Source organism: Atractosteus spatula, chromosome 3, assembly GCF_055471065.1.
Source record: "Atractosteus spatula isolate fAtrSpa1 chromosome 3, fAtrSpa1.hap1, whole genome shotgun sequence".
Taxonomy (NCBI): domain Eukaryota; kingdom Metazoa; phylum Chordata; class Actinopteri; order Semionotiformes; family Lepisosteidae; genus Atractosteus; species Atractosteus spatula.
The window spans coordinates 75,667,896-75,692,358 of NC_142708.1; the positions used below are offsets into that span (position 1 = coordinate 75,667,896).

General features: G+C 47.5%; 2 protein-coding genes across 4 annotated transcripts in view; one reads left to right on the plus strand and one right to left on the minus strand.

Moving 5' to 3' along the window:
* The window catches only part of LOC148838768 (MAP/microtubule affinity-regulating kinase 4-like), a 46,093-nt gene extending 41,519 nt beyond the window's left edge, over nucleotides 1-4,574 (plus strand). For 2 of the 3 annotated variants that reach the window (XM_088911769.1, XM_088911770.1), the window contains one exon: nucleotides 482-4,574. In XM_088911769.1, coding sequence (XP_088767895.1) covers nucleotides 482-815 — 334 coding nt within the window. In that variant the 3' untranslated portion in view covers nucleotides 816-4,574. The remainder of the gene's footprint in view (nucleotides 1-481) is intronic. The other variant, XM_088911771.1, reaches the window with a different exon arrangement.
* A 1,506-nt stretch (nucleotides 4,575-6,080) lies between these two features.
* ckma (creatine kinase, M-type a) lies at nucleotides 6,081-14,579 on the minus strand. Its single transcript, XM_088911798.1, has 8 exons — nucleotides 14,293-14,579; nucleotides 11,084-11,296; nucleotides 10,566-10,720; nucleotides 9,839-9,971; nucleotides 8,836-9,007; nucleotides 7,948-8,071; nucleotides 7,045-7,234; nucleotides 6,081-6,574 (listed from the first exon to the last, which is right to left on the minus strand). Exons 2-8 carry the CDS (start codon nucleotides 11,274-11,276, stop codon nucleotides 6,396-6,398), a joined length of 1,146 nt encoding a protein of 381 aa, XP_088767924.1. The 5' UTR covers nucleotides 11,277-11,296; nucleotides 14,293-14,579; the 3' UTR covers nucleotides 6,081-6,395.
* Nucleotides 14,580-24,463: the final 9,884 nt, after the last annotated feature.

A 24,463-nucleotide genomic window follows, 5' to 3' on the forward strand; every position in this document is an offset into this window, starting at 1 on the left:
CCTACTGCCAGGTTACAAAGGAGGCTTTGTAAGTTCTTGCTTAAGGAGTGATAGTGCTTACAGTTAACAGTTCACCGAGTTTCAAAAACCAACATGAAACTTGTACATCACAGGTACAGGACTGGAAGGGTTTAAAAATGTATTTCTGGAATGCTTGTGCAGTTTTTACCGATGTCCACAATGGTTTGTAGTCACCAGTTTGAAGGCTAGCTCTGATACAGTTCCTCGCCCGGGGCGCAGTGCAGTGGACACTCCACTCAAAGCGCTTTACAGGTAATGGGGATCCCCTCCACCACCACCAGTGTGCAGCCCCCACCTGGATGATGGGTGAGGGGTGAGGGGTGAGGGGTGATGGGTGATGGATGATGGATGATGATGTTTCACCATTGTCTGCTGAAACTCTGCTGTCTGGCTGCGGTGGTAATGCTCTCCTGTTCTCTCCTGTTCTCTTGCCCTGTTCCCCCCCCCCTCACCTCTCTAGTCGCCATTTACCTGGGTATCAAAAAGCGCCAGAGCCCCGGCCCCCCCGATGCGGCTGGGATGTGAGGGTGCGGAGCGCCAGGGACCCCGCGGAGGTGCTGCAGGCGCTGCGGGAGGCGGCCCAGGGCTGCGGCTGCCAGGTGCACCCGGCCGGGCCCTTCCTGCTGTCCTGCGCGCACGGGGCGGCGGGCTGCCGTGTGGCCTTCGAGGCCGAGGTGTGCCAGCTGCCCGCGGGGCCCTCCGTCACCAGCGGGGTGCGCTTCCGGCGCGTCTGGGGGGCGCCGCTCGCCTTCCGGGACATTGCCACAAAAATCTCCAAGGAGCTCGAACTCTGAGAGCGACTGTGGGGGCGGCGGCGGGGTGTTTCGGGAGAGAAGGGGCAGGGGTGGGAGTGGACAAGACGGACTGAATCCTCTCACACCCCCAGTGCCGATACTCCAGGACTCCGCACGGATAGCCTCCCGCGCCACGCCCCCGCCTCCCACCGTCAAGACACCGCGGGTCCGGAACCAGGACAAATACAGCAGGACTCCGCCTGGATACGCGCTACTCTTCTCAATATTATTGTTGTCATCGCAATTCTTGCAATTCTTGTTCTTCATTCTCAACAGCTGCTATTTGAAATATTTTTAAAGCTGGCTTGGCTGTCACAGGCCCGAGGTTCAGTCTTCTTCTTGTTTTTATATATTTTTTAAATTAATTTAAAATGCAGTTGGCGTGTGCGTGCGAATGAGGTGGGAGGGTGTTTTCCAAAGGGTGCGGACAGGCCAGTTGGGCCAGGCAGTGCTGGGAACTCAACAGACGTGGCCGGAGTGCGTTTAGGGAAAGTATCTGGATTTTCTGCCCGTCGGATTCATCTCCTCCTGCCAGGAAAAGCGTTGAGGCCCAACAGCCCAGTGCTTTTCACCCCAGAAAATGCAGGACCAGGGCAGGAAAGGAAATGTCAGTCTACGTGTTTTTCCATCTTCGGGGTCTGTTATTTATCTCAAATTCACATTTTCCGAACAGTTGGCTCCATATTTTTTAAAGCAAGTTTTCTTTAGCGGTTTAAGACAGAAAATCGGGAACAAGCGATATCGAGTACGAAGAACACCACACACCTTTGCAGCCTTCAAGGTCAAAACCAAGGTCTCCACCTGCCCCTTTCCTGTCCTGTGAAAGAAGTGCGCAGACACAGCAGAGGGCCGTGCCTGGCTCTGTGTGAGGAGATGTGTGCGCAGAGAGAGGAAAAGCAGATCAAACAGTTTTCCCAAGCGTGGCCTGCTTTCACTGCAGGCTCTTAAACAGGTGCTGTGAAGAACCAGGGAGGGGTGGGGACAGGTAAGTGAGCCCAGGTGTGCAGTTTATCATGAGCCAATTATCTGTTACATCCTTTCTGAAGGAATACTAGCCGACTCTACTGTGTTTGGTGGAGGAGGGATGCAATTTCATCTGAAATAGGATTTTGAAACAATGTGTTAATGAAGAGTAGTGGACAGTATACAGTTGGCCTTTTAACCATGTGAAGAGTCAAAAGTTGTTCAGATGTTGCTTGCAGGGGGAGTTTTAGAAGCTCAGAGGATTTCAGTGAAAGAATCTGCTCCTCTGGAGTCATTCCTAGAAGGCGGAGACTTGGTTATCATAGCGATGAGGTTTTGCCTTGCTTTCCCTCTGCTGGGGCCTGTATGTCTTCCCCTGTCTGGCCAGGGACTGGCTCTGTCGAACCGTCAGCAGGACACATTGTTTCTTTCTTATTTCTGTTTTGTTTCTTTTCCCAAAACTGGGTTGTTGTCCAACCCTTGTCTTTGTGTTGGACAGTAGCACCTCCACACACACACACGCTCACACATACCTGCACATACTCACACACTCCCCACTAAAGAGTTTACAAGACCACCTGATTTCTGACCCTGAGCATCCATTTCCAGCGTGTCTGTTCTGCTCTAAAGACAGCCTTAAGGACAGTATTATTGCCTTGGAGCACTGAACCTAGCAAGACTTTTTTCAGTTGGATCACCTCAGGCTTTTCCAGGACATCAGATGTAGCTGCAGACTAAATCCCAGAGCAAAAGAGTAATCACATTAGCTCTTTTAATGTCTTTTCTGTAACATTATTCTTAAGCTTCTCCACAGGTGCAGGACAAACACCAGCTCTCTTCAGCAGGATTCATATGTATTGTTCAAATTAGGTGTCACGCTGTAGGCAGCAGCAGGTAGCTGTAGATTTCATCCAGGTGTTGTGAACAGAGGTGGGCACCATACCATAGCCCTGCATGTTCACAGAAGTCATTTTTGTTTAAAAAACTGCTGCTTTTTGTCCTTGGCCAGTTGTTATGTTAATTATAATAGTGTTTTTAAATTTGATTCTACTTGCGAGATGGACGTTCTGTTAAATTAGTCAACCGGTCCAGTGGAATAAGGCACAGAAGTTAGTCGGTGCTCCTGAGGGTAGACGCCTGGAGCAGTGTTTTTCGTGGCCAAAATTTGGATCTTTACTATTAGTGTTGCATGTGAGTGTCTTTCATGATTTGTCATTTGCAGAAAGAATCCGGGAATAATTAAGCTGTTGTGGAGAAAAAAAATCCGGAAATATCCTGGAAAAGCCATGTGTGTCCTGTGGGCAGTGAGGGTTCCTATGCAAGTTCTGAAAATGTTACAGGTGCCTCACTTTACTGGGAGGGTGGCAGCTGTGGTGAAAACAGGGAGACGCACGAACACAGAGAAGACTCTGTCCTCTGAAATGATCCTTAATCAACTGTCTACAGCTTTGTTATGTCTCATTTTTGCATTGGTTTAATGTTTTGCCATTAAGGGATTGAGTTGCCTATGTGTGAACCAGGAGCTCCAGCTCAAGTCCAACTGATCCATCATTTCTGATTTTTACTGTAACACAATACTGCAGTATCTTAAAATTGTTTTTTAGAAATATTTATCTATTATATATAAACACAGTAGGTGCGAATATAGAAGTCTTAGTTTGGAAACTGGTGCTTGTGTGTATTGTAAAAAACAAAAGAGACAATAACTTGCTATCTTGATGCAAAGATGAGATAAAATGAACTGTTCCAGTCAGATGGGGAGAGTTCAGCACAGGGTCACTGTTCATAATCTTCAGCCTTTGGACTTCCTTTCTTCACTATAAATAGGATTGGTATCAGTCTCCACTGATTGACTAGGGCCATTTGAGTTTAGTTTTACAGCATTGACCTAACAAACTTCTGAAGACCTGAATCTCCTTTTTGTTAGGTGAGATATAAGCCTGGAGCAGGGAACTGAGGGGCCAGCAGTTTAAGTCTGCATTGGATTGTTCTTCTGACAAAGTGGGGATACAGTAATTCCTGCTCAGGATGTACTTGGAATTTCACAATAATATCAAGTCTGAGTGAGGTTAATGCTGTGTCCTGGCTCCAGGGGAGTACATGTTAAGGCATTATCAGTATTGTTGATGAGACTAATTGAAGGAGCAAATCTGAGCGGAACACTTTGTGAACTGTGCACTTTGCGCTGTTGGTTCCAGAGCAGCTGGCAGTGTTTGTTCTGGAGCAGCTGGTGTTCTGTGTTCCAGAGCACTTGGCGCCATTTGTTCTGGAGCAGCTGGTGCCGTTTGTTCTAGAGCAGCTGGCACTGTTTGTTCTGGAGCAGCTGGTGTTCTGTGTTCCAGAGCACTCGGCGCCATTTGTTCTGGAGTAGCTGGTGCTGTTGGTTCTGGATCAACTGGTGCTGTTTGTTCTAGAGCAGCTGGTGCTGTTGGTTCTGGAGCACCTGGCGCTGTTGATTCTGGAGCAGCTGGTGCTCTGTGTTCCAGGGTGCTGAACACTGTGTTCCAGAAAAGCTGGCGTTACAGCTGTCGCATTCAATACCCCTGGCCCACCTGGACCCGACTCCTCTCACCCTACAGGAGTCGAGTCAGGTCTTGTGTAAACCCAAAAGAGTGCTTGTATTTATATTATTGTGTAGAGAACAGAAAAAAATGACAACAAATTAAAATTAATTGTTCAATTTTTTTTGAATTTTTAAGTTATTGTATATCTGGCACTGGCCTTGGTGCCATTAGATGTAAAAACTGGGAAATATGAGTAACCTTGAGAAATAAAATACACAGCTATTGGAACCTGTAGCTCATTGTCGTCTTTTTATTAAAGGCATTTGGGTTTTTTTATGTTGTTTTTGGAGTCCCTGACTGCATTTGGTTGGTCACGGCCTTGCTTTGCATCCTGGGAGTAAGTATTGGAACAGTTTTGAGGCTTAGAAAAATGTCACAACCAGTGTTTTAAGTTCTTGATGGGTTTGATTTAAAGGATGAAGGTATTGCCTGCTGTGCAAAGTAGATTGTGAAGGTGTGTTGAGTAACATCAGCCAGAGTGGTATGTTCAAGGTCAAAAACAACATGTGCACACAAGTGGTGATAGAAGAATATTTAGGCGTGAGAATAGTACAGTCATTGAGGTCTGAGACAAAGCCTGGCAATCACCAGGAATTCTTCAGGAAAATGTCTGGGCATTAATTTTGGATAAATTAAGTTCTGGCAACTGAGTGACCTACATGATCCTGATGGGGGCTCCCCTTGTGTGCAGTTCATCTAGATAATGTCTCTGCTGTCATATACTAAAACTAAAACTAACAGTTGCTCTGTAGCTCCATGGAGGCCATCTTGCATACCCTGGTTAAGTTCTATGAAAGTGTTGGCAGGAATAAATTTATTCCCATGCATCTTTCAGTGGCTTAAAGGATGCTGGCAAAATAATTAAATGTATAATTGGTGAACAGGAGAACATTGGGTCCAAATCACAGTGATGCATTTCCAAAGAGGTACCAAACAGTCTCCTCTCATTTACCACCTTTCTGATGTTGATATGATTTGATTTAACCATTACGTGTGGCCCAGGTGTCAGTTTATTTGTTAATGCCATTTGCTGAAGCTGAAGTGGTGCACGCTTGAGTGCTGAGCACTTTACTGAAGGTGAAAGACAGTCCTCCTTTTGTGTGAAGCCTCTTTAAGTTCCTTGCAGGTGATGGACTGTGTAAGCTGTGCTGGTAACTGTTCACAATGGCAGATTCCTGCAACTGAGAAGAATCCTGCAAGCAGTGGCATCTCCTCTCCCCCTGAATTTACCTGGTCTTCGGCCTCCTGCTCGTCTTCCTCTCTGTTTGGATGTCTGGGCTGTGCTCGCTTTTGTAAATTCAGCATTGACTACGTGTACTGCAGTCTAATCTTGAGGCAGCAGCTTGGCGGAGTTGTTATGTACTCTGGACTCCTGACCAGCGTGTCCTGCTGTTGTACCCTTGAGGTACTCAGATTGCTCAAGTATATGCCCTGCTGTATGGGTAACATCTGGTTACATCTGTTTTGCTGGCATGCAAGTGTAATGGAATAGACCAGAAACTAATCTCTCCCAACAATTAATAAAAAGGCTAAAATATAAAGTGTCTTCATATAACAAGAAACAAAGAGATAATATTAACATAAGTTACAATTAATTGTCTCACCTTGGCAATCTTGACATCAACTCTAGAGTGCTTTGGTCAAACCACGCTCTTCTTCAATTAAAGAAAACAACTGATAAGGAAATGGTCATGTAATATGAGATGGTGGATAAAAAGACCAGACAAGACAATGAGAATTGATTGTTTCATGGGGCCATTTTTATTACAATTTAGCTTACTTTTTACAACCAAAAAAGTCAAAATGAGAGGTGAAGGTGAAGACGCAATCGCCAGGCTCCTAGCCAGGCCCGACGGCGTGGACGAAGGCTTGATCCCAGGATGTTACCCACAGAACAGATGAACGAGATGGAAGATGACAGATGGGAGGGAAGAAAGGAAGGGAAACGGAAGAAAAGGAAGAGGTGGGGGAAGTCGAGAGTCTCTGGAGGGGAGTCGGATCCAAGATTTTGTGTGTCATTATGTTACAATATAAAAAGTGCACAGTTCCCTTTTTACTTCTGGGCAGGCATCATGTCATCGATGGCCGCTCCCTTCTCCAGCTTCTTCTCCATCTCAATCATGAGCTTCACACCGTCCACAACCATCTGCACCTGCTCCACCTCGGAGAAGCCCAGGCGGTCAGCGTTGGAGATGTCGTAGACGCCACCCTCGGCCGCAGTGTCCACACCGCCTGCGAGGCAAACCGGACAGAACCATGCTCATTGGCAGGGGGCAGGGGCTGTGGTACGCAGCGCAGAGGTGCCCAAATCACACTGGAATGTTTTAGCAGCTCATCTTTGCTAAATTTGTGACCATGTCCTGTAGCAGGGTGTCTCAGCGCACTTGGAGAGCACAAAGAGAGATATCCTATAAGCACATCGAGCAGAGCTGGGGCTGGAGCATGCCTGAGGAATTGGAGTAAGGTGTCCGTGATGCTCTGATGTTCTTTGTTCCAAAGCCAAATGCTTCAGTTAATGCTAAGCTGTGGATCATTTTGTGAAGAGCACCTGTTAGCTAACTGACTTTTTAGACTGTTGTACTTTTATTAACTGGTTAACTGTGGTACTAGATCTTGCCTGTAAGGGATCACCGTGCTTCACCCTGTTGCCATAAAAATGCAGTACCTGTGTTTGTGCCCTTCAGGGCATCTGCACAACCTACCTGTGCCACGCTTCTGCAGACGCAGCCTGGTGAGGATCTCCTCGAACTTGGGGTGCTTGCTGAGCTGCGGCAGCTTGACGTGCACGCCGCCGCGCAGGCCAGTGCCCAAGTTGGAGGGGCAGGTCAGGATGTAGCCGAGATGCTCGGTCCACATGAAGGAGCGGCCGTGCTTCTTGAAGAGGTCCTCGATCTGAGAGGGAGATTTCAAGAAAGTGGTGAGGAGAGATGCCCTCGTGTAATTCACAGGCGTGCCCGTTTCTAAAACAAGTCAAGTTCCCATATACTCCTGATAACACCCGTTGTATTATAAATAGTGTTAAATTGATTTTACCTTGTTTCATTTTTTTTCCAAAAGAGCATACTGTATGGAGTACTGTGCATGGGTTACTCCACTGAAAACAATTTAAATGGTCTTTGTAACTACTGCCTGGCATGGCATTCTGTATTTAATGTGATCTGTGAAAGCCACGACTGGGCTTTAGTATTACATTAGTAGCTGGCATGGCAGGGCTATGCTCAGCACTTTGTCAGGCTGTCCTTTTCAGTTTTCCAGTATCTCTGAATGCTAAGTCATTTCTGTGTTGTAAGACTGCAAGTTCTCTGACAAGGAACTTTAAGCCACACGTCCAGTCAATTATTCCACAAGGCTGCTTGGCCACAGACTAGTACTCCAGGTAGTCCCTCCAGGCTTTAGTTGGATTCACATCATTGACTTTGCAATGTTCAATGATGTGTTCAAGCTCTTTTATTTTTAGCACCGGATCCCAATCTGGTTTTCAAAACACTTTTGGACATATCTTCCTGGCCTAGAGTTGTGTCCCAAGCAAATGCAGTACAAGAAGTAAGACAAAACTGATACATCTGTAGATCAAGAGAGTGGGGCTGAGGTGGTCAGACGCATACCTTCTGAAGACCAACGCAGAAGCGTCTGAAGACCTCCTTCATGTTGCCACCCTTCTGCATGGAGATGACTCTCAGGTGGTCCTCCTCGTTCACCCAGACCAGGAAGGTCTTGTCATTGTTGTGCCTAAGCGTTGGGGGGGATGTGGTTAGTGTCCTGCAGCTCTAGAACAGCACCCATGAGAGGGACTGGCTGTGCAGTGAGAACCTGCTTTGGGCTGCTAAGAAATGTGCTGGTGAAGGGGGAGACACATTGCTGGACAAACATCTGCAGATGATACTTAATGTTAACATGTGCCGAGTGTTCAATGATGGTAGTAAAAAAGCATAAATTGTAAATAAGGTGGGAAAAACCCCCAGCCTGAAGAAGCTGCTTATGAAAAAAATGTTTATTTTGACACATCATTGTCATCTTCCAGACAATAGCTCTGACAGGCTGAAAGAACTGGAACTATTTGAACAGGAAGACTACAGTATGAGGGGACCTGAATCCAGTACTCAGAATCCTTAAAAGCATTAATATAGTCAACCCAATAGACGTCCTCAGAATCAACAATGAAACTGAGAAAAGGTACATTTAAAACTGAGAACAGGCCGTACATCTTTGCACAAAGTGCTGCGGGTGTGTGGAACAAGCTGCCCAGCCATATTGTGGAGATGTCTTGGCTTTTTTTAAGCAATAGTTGGATGGGATCCTTGATTAGCAACAAGCAGGCTATTTTCATCTATAGCCTTTATGTTCTTTAGTACCTGGTTTTAGCTTCAATACTTTAAAGTGAAAGCATGAAACCACCGATTTTAGCAAAAGCCTAAAAATGTATGGTTCATATTCTTACTGTTACATAAAAGATCCTGTAATTCATCAAGCCTGTCCTGGTTCTGCAGACTCACCAGATTCCTCTAGCATCGGGCCAGTCACGGGCCATGCCAGAGGCCAGCAGCAGGGGAGACACGGGCTTGTCAAACAGGAAGTGGTCACGGATCAGCTGGTCCTGTTCCTCATCAGTCATGTCCTTCAGAGGATAGTATTTGCCCTTGAACTCTCCTTCCAGGGTGTTCAGGGCTGTTGGACAAACACAGACGTTGTCACATGCTCTGCTCCTGTCTTTGACTTGCTCACCCTGAGCTTCCTTGTTATTTAAGGTGAGATGAAGGTAGGGTTATGGAATAATGAAGCCTGTAAACCATAGCCTTCCAATTGATGACTTTAAATATTTTATGATGTACCTTCTAAGTCGCCAATTTATGTCAATTTGCTGTGAAACTTAAGACAATACTGACTTCACTAAGCGACCCTTTTTAACACAGCACCATCACATTGCTGACCATTATTACATGCCCCTGTAACAGAGCAGAACCTGTTGTGACTGTGTTACTCAGCTGCTGCGTACTTGCTTGCTTTGTTTTATAGCAGTTGCTGTATGACAGCAGTCAGACTGATTTACATGTCACAAGCATGCCTGGGCCTGGCAAGTCTAGGGAGTTGCAGTTAGCCTGAAGGCTGACAGGGCCCTGGCCTGTTTATATTACTTCTGCCCTGATGGCAGATAGTCGCCTGTGCACTGCTGCTTGGGGAATCCCAGTCCCAGTCGGCTGTGCACTGCTGATTGGGGAATCCCAGTCCCAGTCGCCTGTGCACTTCTGCTTGGGGAATCCAAGTCCCAGTCGCCTGTGCACTGCTGCTTGGGGAATCCAAGTCCCAGTCGCCTGTGCACTGCTGATTGGGGAATCCAAGTCCCAGTCGCCTGTGCACTGCTGATTGTGGAATCCCAGTCCCAGTCGCCTGTGCACTTCTGCTTGGGGAATCCCAGTCCCAGTCGGCTGTGCCACAGTCCAGGCTCAACCTGCTCTCTGGGCTCACACCATTATGAACAGTGTTCAACACCACACTCACCTTCGATGGACAGCTTCTCAATAGCTCTGCGCTCTCCACGGCTGCAGTGAGGGGGCAGGGTGTATCCCTTGATGCTACGGCCAGTACGCACACGGCTGCTCAGGACATAGTTGGGGTCCAGGTCATCGCCGCCCTAAGAACAGACAGACAGACAGAGGCTGGCTGGTCACACACCTTGTCCTGCATCCTACATTCTTCAATCTCCCCATCTGACCTAATACATGCCATCCGGAAAAAAGACATAGAAGAATTCCTTTTCTTGTTTTTGCTAAGTTAACACTTTGTTGGGGCTTCTAAGCAGAAAAGAAGTTCCCTGCTTACAGAATGAACTCATTCTCTAAATCATCTGCACCCATCTCGTTCTCTAAATCATCTGCACCCATCAAAGTGTCGCTCTAGTCTGTATAGATGGTGCCCTGACTTATTATAATGGCCACCCACAGCAACACCAGTCATATACAGAAGCATCTGTGTCAGGCTCTATCAGACTGATGTACTGATTTCTATTCCAGTATGTGCTTGTTCTTTTGTTTCTCCTGTATGTTTTCTACTGTGCTGCAAGCAGCTCTGAAGTGTTTTGAGGTACCTGATGGCACGACAGCTACTTGCTGACGTTTAAATTTGAAGGAGTGCTGTCTTTTTGCCCATGATCACACAGTGTGAGCATTAGTGCTGTGCCATCAGTACTGGCAGACATCTGAGCCAGAAGGCGGGCATGCTGGAGCACCTTGAGGTTCTCGAAGTTCAGGTCGGTCTTGTGCTTGTCGGTGGGCTTGAAGCCGTTGTGGCGGTCCTCGATGACGGGGTCGAACAGAGCCTTGAAGACATCGTAAGACTCCTCATCTCCAGCCACGCAGCCCACTGTCATGATGAAGGGGTGACCTGCAGGCAGCGAAAGAGAACAGGGGTGAAGGGGTCACACAGGCCCTTGGAGGGGGGGGACGTTCCTATTTTTCCTGTAATGATTTCCAATGAATGAAATACAAAAATCCAGCAAGAAATACCGTCTAATTTTTTTAGTTTTTATTTGGACACTAAATCTGTAATGTTACTGATGAGAGGTAATCTGGGTATTGATATACACAGAGCTAAGATTCTGCAATGGGGCAAAAGTCTTTGGAAGTTCAATTCAGGGGAACCAATTTTATAAATCACTTCCAACTTGAGGAAAGTGGAAGTCCCCAAAAAAGAACGGCACTCTGGAGATCAGAGTGACGCTCTTCACATGCTAGCGAACCGACTCACCTGGGTTGTCCACTCCGGTCTGGATGACATCGTCCACGGTGAAGCCGCTGGGGGTCTGCTTGTCTCTCAGCTTGGCATAGATGTCCTTAGTGAGGGCCTTGGCCATGTGGTTGTTGTGCTTGGTCAGGTCAGGGAACTCCTCGTCAACCGAGAAGTTGAGCTTGTAGTTGTTGTGGGTGTTTCCGAAAGGCATGGCTGCTCTTCTCAGAGGTTCTGCAGGAGGAGGACATACCGGAATACACAGCCGGGTAAGTCATATTTTTGACAGAAAGAAGCAGAGAGCCCACAGACAAAAAAACTCTTCACTGTACAGAGTCTCAGTCTAATGCTGTTCTTTTCATTGTAAGAATATAAGTACACCTGGCTGAAGCCCCTGGTACTAGGTACATCTACAATTTGACTGTAGACACAGCATCATACAGTAACACTCTCTGAGAGACTGTACAATGCAGAAAGTGTCTAGCTGGATGGTTTCCACACTGAAGTGCCGCCTTCTTTTCCCTTTCCAGGGTTATGGAAGGTCCATTTTTGATCCTGGTGTGCAAAAATCATCCAGTGTCTTGCTATTCTAAATGCCCAGCCCATCCCTAACCTAGCAAAAAGCTGATGGGAGGGGAGACTGCTGGGAACAGCTGTGCACTGTACCATGTGTCAACTGATCCAACAGCCCTGCAGACTTTGCTAAGGCTCTCCCAGCTTGCTGCAGCCAGCGCATCAGGTTTCCTCTATGAATAGAGACGAGAGAGCAGCTTCTGTGGGTGTATGTGCACAGGGTAGCGGCATGTATTAATAGGCTGTCCCCCCCCCCCATTCTTTCCTATCTCCCTCCGCTTAAAGGGAGCATACTAGGCAAATGTGCTCTGCCATGCAGCTGCTGTCTTCTGTTCAGGAATAGCTCTCCCTGAGGATCAGCTTACAGGCTGGCCTGGCCTGCATTCACACGTCCGGCAGTTAAACCCACAGTGCCAAGGCACTGGAAACTGCATGCAGATGCCTCTCCAACATGCACAGCTCGCAGCTGCTCCTCTTGGGGCAGTTTTCCATCTTTTAACTCCCTTGACGACACTTTACTCTGGGGCACTTTCATTGCTAGCTTCTGGTTTGTTTTGAAGCTCTTTCAGCGTCATCATTGGATGGCTGCAGGAGGTAACGTTGTCTCTAGTTAATGCAGAACTTGTTTTTTTCCTAAAACATAAGTAAAAAAGTCTTTTGTGTAACCTGAGTCTGCTAGTGTCTGTTGGTGATGTTCATTTTGTTTCTCTCCTTAAAGAAGAGAACCTCCTGCAGGACCACTACAAACATTTCATGGAGTGCCAGATTTTCTCTGGTGTTCTGGAACTCAAATTCTGTTTTTAATTATCAAACATGTCAATTTAATTTTTGTCTCCAGCTTGGTCTCTGTGTTGTTTTAGTGTCTTTCAATAAATTCCACTCTGGAGCTCTGAGCCTTAAAATCTTCCCATCTGATGTCCATGGGTCTGGATTCTGGTTCAGACCCAACAGACTCAGACAGCTACAGACAGTGGGCAGCTCCTCAGGCTGCCCACACACGCAGACAAGCCCCATCTGAAACAACCCGCATATCAGGGGCACGAGATGTTTCATTTCTCTTTAAGATGACCAGGTTTTTGTCGCCAGATGTCTTACACAAGAAATATGTCTTTCTTTTATTGTGGATCGTTCAGTTTTTTTCACTCCTTTAACTTTTCTGAACTTAAATGTACCAGTGTTAAAAAAGTCCAATTTTTTTGTTTTGCAGAGCGTTAATGCCAGGGCAGCTGTTGCACCCAGAAATTGAAGTGGGTTTTGTCAGAGAAAGCCAGCAAGTTTGCAAAGTAATAATTGAGCACAAACGGGGCTTTCATGGACAGGACCATCTCTGGCTGGATGGGGAAGGAGAGAAAAATCTCAAACAAAAAGCCATCCATAGAGCATTCGCTTGCATACAACGTTAGCTAACTGCTGTGGACTGTGTGACAAAGACAGGTGGTGTGGGAGACAGAAATCAGAAATCGTCAGCTGTCATGACGGCTTATCACACCAAGACCAAGACACAGATTACACAGCACTCTGTGTCTTATTGATTGTGCGTACACTTGTCGTAAGTGGACCATCACCTGCAAATTGCAACTACAGTACTTTGGATTAGTGTGATTAGTATTGGCACTGACACAGTACTTATCAAATACTTGCTGTCAAGCCTTCAGCATTTGCCAATAAATACAGAATGCTTTCTTAGTGTTTTTAAGTGGTTAAGCAGATATGCAGAAAACAATCAAGATAAGTCAGCCACTGTTAGACATTCACAGGCACTGCATTGCAACACAGTATAGCTTTGCAACTGCTCATTGCTCTGTGTTACACTGCAGCAATCTTGAAATAACACCTCTTCCTTTTACATCAGGTGCACATTTGGAGCCGATAGGTAGAAAACCAAAAGGCCAAGTCTGGCATTTTCTTTTTTTCCTGTGACCTTGAAGGGTCCCTGACTTTGGCATCGTAAGGTCAGACAGAGGCCGGTGACACTGCCCTGTCCACGCTCACTGATAAAACACAGCATAAGAGAAGCAAAAACCTCCATTCATGCCCTCTCCTTCCACCTCTTCCCTGGTCTCTCCTGCCTTCACTCTCAGTGCTGATGAGGACCGACAGAGCTCTCTCTCCCTTCTGCCACTGTGTTGCTTTTTGCAGCACAGACCCTTCACACGAGCAGCCGATAAGAGCCAAGGGCACAGAGCTCTACCACTTTGCGCAATGGTGCAGTGCAGCCTTGTTCAATGCAGAGCCCTCTGCAAAACCCACAGGAGTTTCGAACAGTTTGCAATCTTGAATGGGAGGTCAGAAATGTAACATTCTGTGCAAAGTCACAAGCCAGGTCCAAAACCCATAGATCGGCAGTAACAGCTCATAAGTCCAAACACCTAGCAGAATCTCACAGCTTAACAGTAAAAAATGCAACAGCAGGCCACTGTTCAGACCCTTGATGCTCCTTTCTTTACACAGCAAATGGGAGTTTTAAAGCAATGTACAAATAAATGGATAATTAAAAGTGCATAATGCCTTCCCTCTGGTTTTGGAGGTAGATAGTAACTTTTTTTTTTAAAGAGTTAAAATGAAGCTTTATTTTTTTTACCAGGACACTTTTCAGAACACCCCTATCTGCCCTTCACCCACCCCAAAACATCCAAGGACAGTCAAAGAGGATTTACCTGGATGGGATGAAAAAGGAGAGGTAACAGTCCTTGGGATCAGATCCTTTTCACCAAAGCCGAAATAGGGGTAGCCCAAGGTCCAAGGAGTCAAGCCTTAGGTTTATATACCAGGCTGCCCTCAGGCCATTGGTCAGCTGGGTTTCTGAGTGCGGAGCCCGAATTGGTCAGCCACTCGTCTCCAGAGCTGCTCAGATTTGGGAAGGCAGGGGCTCACGTCACAGTGACCTAAGATGGGACGGCAGCTGCCATCTCTCTTCCTGCTCTCCAGGCCCACATGCAGCTCAGGGGGGGAGGAGAGAGCCTCCATGTGCGTGTGCAAACCCAAGCCCCCGTTTGCCAAACATACTTGCCATGCCTAATGGCTTTAGAGCTGGAAAAATACCTTTGCTATCTTCCGTATCATGCACCGTAGAGTTGGCATTGGTTCTCTGCTTTCAGCGTGGTGACATCTGGGACTTAAGCGTGCGCCTGTGTGTGGCAGAGTGCGTATTGAGATTAAAATGATTGATTTTTATTCTTGTCATTCAGCTTCTCATTGCTAGTCCTCCATCGGTGCGGGATATTTAAGCAGCTGCGCTCCTGAGTCTCCGTGAGTCGGGGACCACAGCCGGGGCAGCTTAGGTTAGAGTGTGTGGAGGGGGTCCCTAGTTTGGACAAGAACAGTGCTGAAGGAGATGTTTACCTTAAAGAAGAATCTGTGGGGCTCTAGCTGTGAAAGACGATTGTGGTATCTGAAGAGGAGAGCTTTTTTAATGATCTGCTACTGGAGTCCATTGTTATCCCTGCCTATTGTTCTTTCTCTGGGCCTCTCATGTGTCAAACTGTAGACAGGTGTGAGAATTGTGTCACAGATCAACACAGTGTCACATGTCCTAGAAGCTAAAATTGTATCCCATGATCCTAAGATTCCTTTGCTTCCTGGGGCTGGGCAAGAGATTTTGCAACTTTTGTCTTGGATTCATTTTCCATGGCTGTTGATGCAAAAGTGATGGTTTTCAGGGAAAAGATTTCTTTAAGTGCCTCATGGTTTGATTTTGGAAGAGCAGAGGTGTCTTGGTCTCAGCTGTGCAAAGAAGGTTTGTTGTTTGTCAGCAAGCAAAGCTGTTATTAACAAGAGCAGAAGATCACTTGCAAGGGGACTTTTCTGATGGTTACTTTTATGATTGGGCTTTGAAAGCATTTCCTTTAAAGCACAGAAAATGAAACCATTTTAATAACTATTAGCATTGCAGACAGAAGTTTTGAGGTTTATGGATAGACAGAAGAGATCAAAAGATGCCATCAATCCCCATGAGAAGCCTAGAGATAAAAACGATTGCCTAAGTTCTGGCTCATACAGATTCAGTTTGAAGAGCTATTTATCTTCTTGGACAATTGTACAGTTAGTTACTAGATGTGAAATTAAAACAATTTCGTTTTATATCTCAGGGAGTATTTGTGGCTGTGAGCAGTCTAATTATGTTTCTATTGCTTAGAAAAATGACTGCTGTCCTTCCCTGCTAGTGTCCAGTGTTGATGACAAGAGGTGATTTCTCGACGAAAGAACAAGTGCTTGAGAAGGTTGATCAATAATCGATCAAAATGTGTTTTGGAGGACTGATGGCCCAGTCTGAGTCCTCACAGCATTGTGCAATCTAGTGAAACAGGGCTGTAACAGAAGAGTAACATAACAGCAGGTTGAGCAGAACAACTCAAGTTTTTAAAAGGCAGTTTGTAGGTTTTAGTGTGTTGTGCAAGGGGCAGGAGGACAGGAACCATGGAGAACAATCTTGTGGTTAAAAGTGACCCCTCTGAACCCTCTAGTGCTCCCAACAGTTCTTTCGATGGCTTGTTGTTGTTCGAGTCGGCCGGACGGGGGTCTAAGGCTTGGGATGTGTCCAGCCAGGGCAGTTTGCGAGAGAATTCTTTTCCACCCGGCTAGATTTGCAGGATACTTGTCTGTGTGAGGTTCTGCCCAGCTCTTTGCCTCTGGATGTCAGAGAAGCCCCAGCAACAGGGTTTTTTTTTCTTTCCGTCGCTGAGGCTATTTCCAGTGGTATGCACACATCGCCGCCAGAGAACGAAAGGACATCACACGCTCTGTCGGTCGTGCCAGCGGGCAGGTGTAAGACCCGCTCGCTGTTCCAGTTGGCAAGCACAGTTCGGGTGCAGCATTTTTCAGTCCTCCCCCTCCTAGCAGTACAGTCTGTGACGACCGCACCTGTTGGGCCTCAGCCCCCACTCAGGGCTAATGGTTTATCCAGCGGGACCATGTGACCAGAAACCAGGCTGCAGCCTCACTGAGGCTCTGCAGGGAGGAGAGCAGAAACACAAAGGAAAGAACTTCTTTCCACCTGTTTCTGTGTCCACAGTACGTCCAGCAGCAGTAGTAGGACGTCAGTGGAAAGAAGAGACTGATCAGGGAGTTTAAAAAGGCGGAAACAACTGGCCCAATCCCTATCCTCCTCCTTGCAGTTTAAAATGTTAGCAAGAAAAGAAACTAATGTATGACAGCTGAGCCAGACATCCTTTTCCATTGCTGGTTATTTGGGTTTAAAGTGGGGGTGGTCAGCTCTAGCCCTCCAGGAGCCCTCAGAGTCTTCTGATGTTCATCTCCAAATTCCTAAATGTCCTCATTGCCTTTTAAAGCCAGATGTTAGCTTCATTGGACCAATTTAATTCTCTCCCTAGGTCTTAAATAGACAATGGTTTTCTCGAGCTGAGAAGACCAGGTGGACAGCTGCTCTCGTGGACCACTGCTGGTTTACCTCAAGGATCTCTGTTGAATTCAAATGTCAGATTTGTGTTTTGTGCATGTGGTGCACATTGAATGTGTTCCCCCACATCCTCACGTTACAGAATCCCAGCTGGGTGTTGGGGATACAGACGGAGACACTGATGTGTGTCAGGAGATGTGCACACCTGTGATATTGCACAGAGGATGCCTGCAGCAGCTGATTACTGTGTTGTTGTTGCACCCTGAGTAGCACAGTGGCCTTGAGTGTGAGTGAACGGGGCTCGATTGTCAGTAGCCCTCATCCCCCAGCATGCAGCGTCAGCATGGGAGCTGAAGTCCTGGTTTGAAATTCATGGGAAAGTGGCAGAGGATGAAGAGGTACTTTTTAGTTAGTCTGTAAAGTCCGCAAAGGCTTACGGAATGAAAGAGGTAGAAACAGAAAGTGTTGTGGAGAAGAAAACCAAACAGCAGATGAGCGTTGGTTGTGGGGGGTGGAGAGACGAGAGGGGAATAGGGAGGGAGCTGGAGGAGGGGTGGCACCGAAGTGACCTTGCTCTAAATCAGCCCTGAGGGTTTAGTTTCGCAGCTGTTGAGCTCCTGTCCATCCCTGACATGACTTACCAAATTAGTCTCTGCCTGGGCTCCCTGTCCCTTGTCCTCCCCCATCGCATGCTCCCTGTCTCCTGCCTTCACCCACAGCAGATGCAAAAAAAACAGGTGCGACAGGGGAGGCTGCAGAAACACAGAAGGCCAGCTGGCACAATCACCATGCCCATCCTCAAGACAGCCCACGTCTACAGTCCTGCTGACTGTGTGGCTGTGCTCAGAGTTTTCACCTCAGCTGTTAGCTGGTTGAATGATGCCGTTTTAACGTTGTGTTATGGCTTGGAGTTTCCTTTTAATGAGCCTTGGTAATGACAAAACAAGGCCATTTTCCTGTGTCGCTTAAGTAAGTGCACTTTTCAGTCTGCCGCAGTGTAAGTGTCCCTCTGACACAACTGTTTGCAAAACTGGTGTTTGGAAGTGTTCAGTGTTCTTCCCTGGGTCTGTCTCTTCTCTGAGATTCTGAGTGCAGCTCGGACTCATAACTCATGGGCTATTGTCTTCATGGGTAGGTTAGAGTCCCAGCTGCAATTAGAAAGGAACTATTTGAAATCAGTGAGGATGGAGGAAGCAGAGCTAGAAGGACAGAGGGACCAGGGAGCAGGAAGCAGGACGTGGGAAACAGGTCGGAGGGAGTGTGAGTAAAGTCTTTGGCCAGTGGCCATCAAGTGTGATCCTGCTGCTGAGCAAAGGGCTCAACAGCCGCAGGTCACTGGTGACTTTCCAGAATAGCCTGCAGTGGGATGCCTTTCTGTCTAACAGTGCAGTGTGGAGCAGAACTGGTTATGTAATCCAGAGAGGTTTGCCTGTGGCCTTCGCTGTGACTCTGTGAAAACCTCTGGCTGACAGACTGTTGACAACCTCTATTTGGGTTAACCTGAGGAAACTGCAAGGCATGCTCATGCACACAGAGCACAAAGCAGAGCAGACACTCACAGGGCAGCAGCCAGTGCATCATGCAGTGGAGCCTGTTGCAGGCTCTCATACAGATGGGTGAAATTTGCACAATGGGATTGCAGACACAATGTTTTCACGATGATCATTTTTATAATAGCAGTGCTTTTTGAATGCCCTCTGACAACGATTGCTCTCTGCTACTTTTCTGCATTCTCCTGTGGCCCGTACTGTTGATAGATACCAAATAAATTCTCAAATACTCTCGGATATTTGCAGATATGTGTAGTGCACTTCACCAGCTGCATATGATGGGAGACAGCCACTGCAAGGCATTTTGGGCTGGTTCTTCTTTTTGCATTTGGAGACTCTTGTCTACAGATACACAGAAGACACAGGCATTTCCATGCTTATTATCTTATTGTAATTAATTAATTTGCAGAGGCAGATGTGCATTTCATAATACAAATGTGTGTTACTTTAATAATTTTGAAATAAATTCTGAACCGAGTCAAACTGCTACACACATGTGAGCTTTATTTCTATCCCAGTCCAACATGCTGTGGAAGGCATGAGCTCATTTGTACCTGAAGCAAAGAATCTGCTAGGATTGAGGACACCCAGTTTGGAATCTCGTTCTTTACATGCCTCAAATCCGAGAATGGCGCCGTCAACTGTACTGACCCGTGTTTTGAAAAAAAAAGTGTGTTAGCAAACTGAAGGTGCTCGAAATAGCCCTTGCCTTTTCAGAGGCAACTCTGGCAGGGCACAGGGCCTAGAACCAGGGGAAAAGTGGTCACAGCTCGCTGGTGGAAAGCTACAACAAGCAGATGCCCTTATCTGCATTGTAGAGCTTCTCTCAGGGCTTGTCACAGCTGCGAAAGAGTGAATAAAAGCATTATTCAGGAGCTAGCTGAACATTGCTGAATCAGTATGCGCTGGTAACATGTTGTACACCAAGCATACAGAACGCACATACAGAAGCCATCTCACCCTTAAAGAGACCATAATAGTATCAGACATAAGAAACCCCCGATATCTACAGTCATCAGCACAGGCTGTGGAAATACTGGTGTGCCATTCCCTGGTCAAAATAATGCAAAGGTGTCGCATAGGGATAGTGAGGGCCAAAATGGCCAGAAACAAGGATCACAAAACTCAAATAAAGTGCACCTCTGAAAAGCATGCACAATGAAGAAGTGACACATTCATTAAAGCACATGTAGCCATGCTTCGACTGTTGGAGAGCCCTTGTATGTATTTACAGTATACTGTACGTCTACGCAAGTGTAAAATACTTCTACAGTTCATGATACGTGCATGAGCGGATGGCATGTGTGTATGTCCGTGAATGTGTAAGATGATTCATCGATTGATTTGTTGGGCAGCCCCAGGGGGCCTGGCTGGAATTTTTATCACTGCCGCCCTGAAGCGCTCGTGTGACGGTACAGGGTCCCAGAAACACGAGAGGACAGTCCGGGGCACTGCGACGCACTTGGCAGCCGCGCTGGTGGGCTGTGTTAACTCTTCCCTTCCTGGCGTCCCTGACAGCACTACTGTCTGCTGCCAGAGCTCCGGCACTCAGAGTCCAGAATCCCCCAGCTTTTCTACGTCTCCTTAAGAGAAAATCAGCACTTTAAAGAAAACTCACGCTGGATCCCAGATCCAAGACCAGAGCTAGGAAGCCTTTCTACAGTGTGTATTGTAGTGCACCACCTATATACCAAGGGGACTGTAAGCTTGGGGACAGATAACCACAGTACTGTTGTGTCCATAGGTGAAGTTTCAGGGTTGTATGTCTGTCCTGTGTTTAGATGATGCCCAGTCTAGGGTGATTTGCAATATAAAAATGACTGTAGAAACTGACTTGGGACCTGTGGTCTAACAAACTGCTGCACGACCCTACCTGCACTGATGGCTGTGAAGCAGGTCGCAGTCATTCCGAGCTCAGCGGACTCCAGCACAAGAAGAAGGCACTGTTCACCTGCAGGGGTGGGGGCCATGCACATGCCCAGAGGTTTAAAAATAATTGCTGGGCTCCAAGCGCAGCCCTGGCCCTCTCGCCCTCAGCACTCATTGCAGAGCACATGCAAGGCAAGGGGTCCATTGAAACAGGACCCCTCTCCCACCTATCCTCTGCCTTCTCTGTCCGCAGCTAAAAATACCTCCTTGGCCCCGGGGTGTCACCCTTCTCATATCGGCCCTGCGATTGAATTGCAGCGAGTCAGCTGCCCGCTGCACCGCTGACCTGTCTGCCCAGCGACTGGATTTATAAGGTTGTGCCGTGCTGTCAGTGGGGAGGGGGGCTACAGCTGCACGGTGCCCAGCTTCTTGGTCCTTTTTCACTGCAGGTACTGCACATGCTCCGCATAGTTTTCAGCAAAAGTTGGGATCTTCCTGCCTCGTTCACATGGCAGCACGTTGCTTGCAGTGCTCCAGGGAGCAGGCAGGCGGATGGGCTTCTCTCGGCATGCACTTGAGCCCTGGGTTCGGGACGGTGTGCCCCAGTTGTAGCACTTGCTCACTTCAATCAGCTGTAAATGTGTGAGCAAGCCTCAGTCGCATTATCAGCCCTGAATCCACCCACAGGCCCTGTCCCACCAGCCCAGTGGCACTGTCAGTGCTGGGCTCCCACACGGGCGCTCCTGCCTGAGACTAGCAGCCCTGCAATCGCTGGGCTTCACCCTTGCCGCACGTTCCCTGTTCCCAGGAAGCTCCCGCTCAGCAGCGGGAGGCTGGATGGTTGGGATGGACAGAAGTCCGTTCGGAGACGGCCTGAGCAGACGGTGCCAGCTGTTTTCTCAGCCCCTTGCGGGAATTAGCACCGGCTTTCCACACCTGCGTCGAGCTTGAGTTGCACAATTGCAATGGAAAATCTTGCCCCCCGGTGACTTGGCTTCGCTCTGAAGTGCGGCACTCGGGCTGTCCATTAATACCCTGGTGATAAGGTTCTGAGAGGACTTTGTCATGTTAGAAATGTTACGCAGAGTTGAAGCACCCTGACACGAACCGGGCAGCTCTGTGAGGGCTGCCAAGCCTCCGAAGGTCTGCTTGATGGAACTGGAAATTTCAGCTTGACAGTATTGTAACTGTATCAGATCGCTAAGGTGCAACATCTTTAACCTGATAAACACGTCAATTCATTCCCAAAATAAAGATTGTGACAACTGGCCACTTTCATAAAGCATTCCCCCCAAACATGCAAACTGCACATTGAAGCTGTAAAGCACGACAAAGGACCTTCGAGGATGCCTCTCTTCCTGTGCATTTTTACAGGTAGAGTGAGCATGGAGTGGCAGCAAACACACTGAAAAAGCAAACGAAATTGTGTGCAAACACTTAACAACACAATTGTGAATCTTCATTGAATATTATATTAAAAATCACTTTAGACTTCTACCCCAAGATATGTTGACAGACTGGGATTTTTGCAACACAAAGCTTGTTTCTTGTTTATTTGAGTGTCTGCTTGCGCAGTAGTGTGACACATGACGTCAGTGAGCTTTGTGTTAAATTCAGAAATATGCTGTCCCCAGTAATCGTAGGGGTGTTCCCAGGAACAACTGGAGCAGTGCATCCTGAGAATTGGGTTTTCTAGGAGGAATATTTACAGAAGTAATTAAAGAATAGCAGCACAGCAAGGAAAGTGTTTGTGGACTCACAGGAACCGGGACAGTCCCAGATGAGATCCACCCTGAGCAGTGAACTGTCTCTCAGCCTTGCCCTCATCCCACCTTCCTTTTCTGTGGACCGTTCTGATTTGTTGCCCTGGCAACCAAACAACGAGAAATACTGGCCATAAATCCGTCACAAGCTGTCAGGAGCTCCTCCAGCAAGGTCACGCGAGGTCACTTCTGAAAACAACGAGTATCAGCAGCAACAGGGCTGGGGGGCTAAGGAAGGAGAAAGGAGGAGTACCCCCAAAATCCTGTGTCAACCTTCCATAGTCTTGTGTGAACCTCCTGTTTCGGGGGGTTGGTATTCTGAAAGCAGTTGCGGCACATCTGGGAATGTGGGACTGGTGCAGGGGGGAGTAAGGCCACCAAATAAATTCTATTTTAAGAGTCTCGTTTGACAGGAAGAGTGGGGGGAGTGTCCAGTATGGCTATCAGAGCTCTCCTGGACCCATCGCGAGCATTCTGCATAGCTCAGCATGTCCTCTGTAAAAGATGCTGAAGCCTGCTTTCCCACCGGCTTGAAAACAATAAGCCACAATTTGCCCTTTTATGAAGCAGTGGACGGACATTGCTGCCCTTCAGGGATTATAGCTCAAAGCCTGTCCTGCAGGCCAAGACTTGATTTTTCCACTTCTAGCTACTGGGGTCTGGGTTCCTGGGTTTCTCAGTCCCCTGCCAGAGGCCAGAATTTGCTAAGTGTCCCATATACATAAAGGTTCATTGGAGTCTGTCCTGGTAAGGGTCTGGATTCAGTTCTGAACTGGGGTGCTTTTTGTAGTTCCTCTTGAACTTCGCATGTTCTCCCAGTGTCTGTGAGGACTTTTTTCTGGGTGCTCTGGTTTCCTCCCCCAGTCTAAGGACATGCTGCCAGGGTCACCTGGCCTCTCTCAGTGACCCCCTGTGTGTGTGTGTGTGCACCCAGTGATGGGCAGGGTGTAGTCCTGCCTTGCGCCCAGCGGCAGCTGGGTTAGCAGACTGGGCTCCCTGTGCCCCTCTAAGGACAGAGTGGTTACTGTCAATGAATGGAGGGGTAACCTGGTGAGGGTTCAGACAGCATTGCGAGATCACGAACCGCCCTGCCCCACACGCACATATACACACCTGCGCTGAGACCCCGGGCCCTGGGACACTCCGAGGTCTGGAATGCGCTGTCCAGCTCCCAGCTCTCCGCCAGGAGCACTGTCCTTATACGGCCTGACTGCCCCACCATGCAGCCTGCCAGCCTGCTTGTATAACTGCCTGCGCCATCAGTCTCTCCATCTCTCTCTGCCTCACTTCTGTGTGACCTCTCTTTATACCCCCCCTCCCCTGTCCTTCTCACAAGTCTTCCTGCCCTCTTTCCTTCGTTCCTGGCTCAGTCCTTGGGATTCTCTCTCGCTCAGCACTTGTCTTTCCGTTCCCTTCTCTCTCTCCCCCTTTCCCACCCGTGTTCTTCTGTTCTGTCGCTCTTGGATCTCCCTGTGTCCTACAGTATTCCCGACTGTCAGCCTGCTCGCGTGACCCTGCCCTCTCCCTTCCGGCTCTGGTTTTACCACCAGAACCCGTTACACAGTGAACACGGCCCTTCAGAATCCTTGCTGTCTCCCTGGCTGCCATTTCAACCCACAAGGCTCCTGAGATCTGATGTCCGTTAAATGCGGACATTATCCATGCGTGTCTTCGTTACATCCGAAAGATTTCACGAGAGCTTCCGTTTAATTGCCCCTCTGGGTGCCACGGTACCTGAAGCCCTTACAAAACAGAAAACACACAAACAGACGGACAGATGGATCAAACTCCACAGGAGTCTGGAGACTGTGATCTCGAATGGTAGTTGTTAAAAATTGCGATGATACGGAAGAGTGATGACAGAGAATCTCAGTCTCCAGAGAGGATCCTTCCTAAAGCAGAGCAGTAAAATTAGAGGCAGACCGAGCCAGCACAGCCTGAGAAATGGAACAGTGTGTTACACTACTGTATACATTAATTGGACAACCAGCAATTACATTAATCATACCTTTTACAGTTAATTGCTGTTGTTTACAAACTGTGGGTAGGATAATATATGATGACAGAAGTTTAATTAGCACTGTCTGCAAACCTTCCTACAAAAGAGAAACATTTTTAAAGTTACCTTTATGGACATTGTTTTGGAGAACCTAGTTTGATCTGATGTGGAAAAAGATAGTTTAACCTAAAAAAAATTAATAGGTGATTCTCCATCTGAAACTGAGTAATTTTGCTGCAATATTATTTCAGTGAAATTACTGTTGATATTTCTTTTGCAGAATTCCCCTTC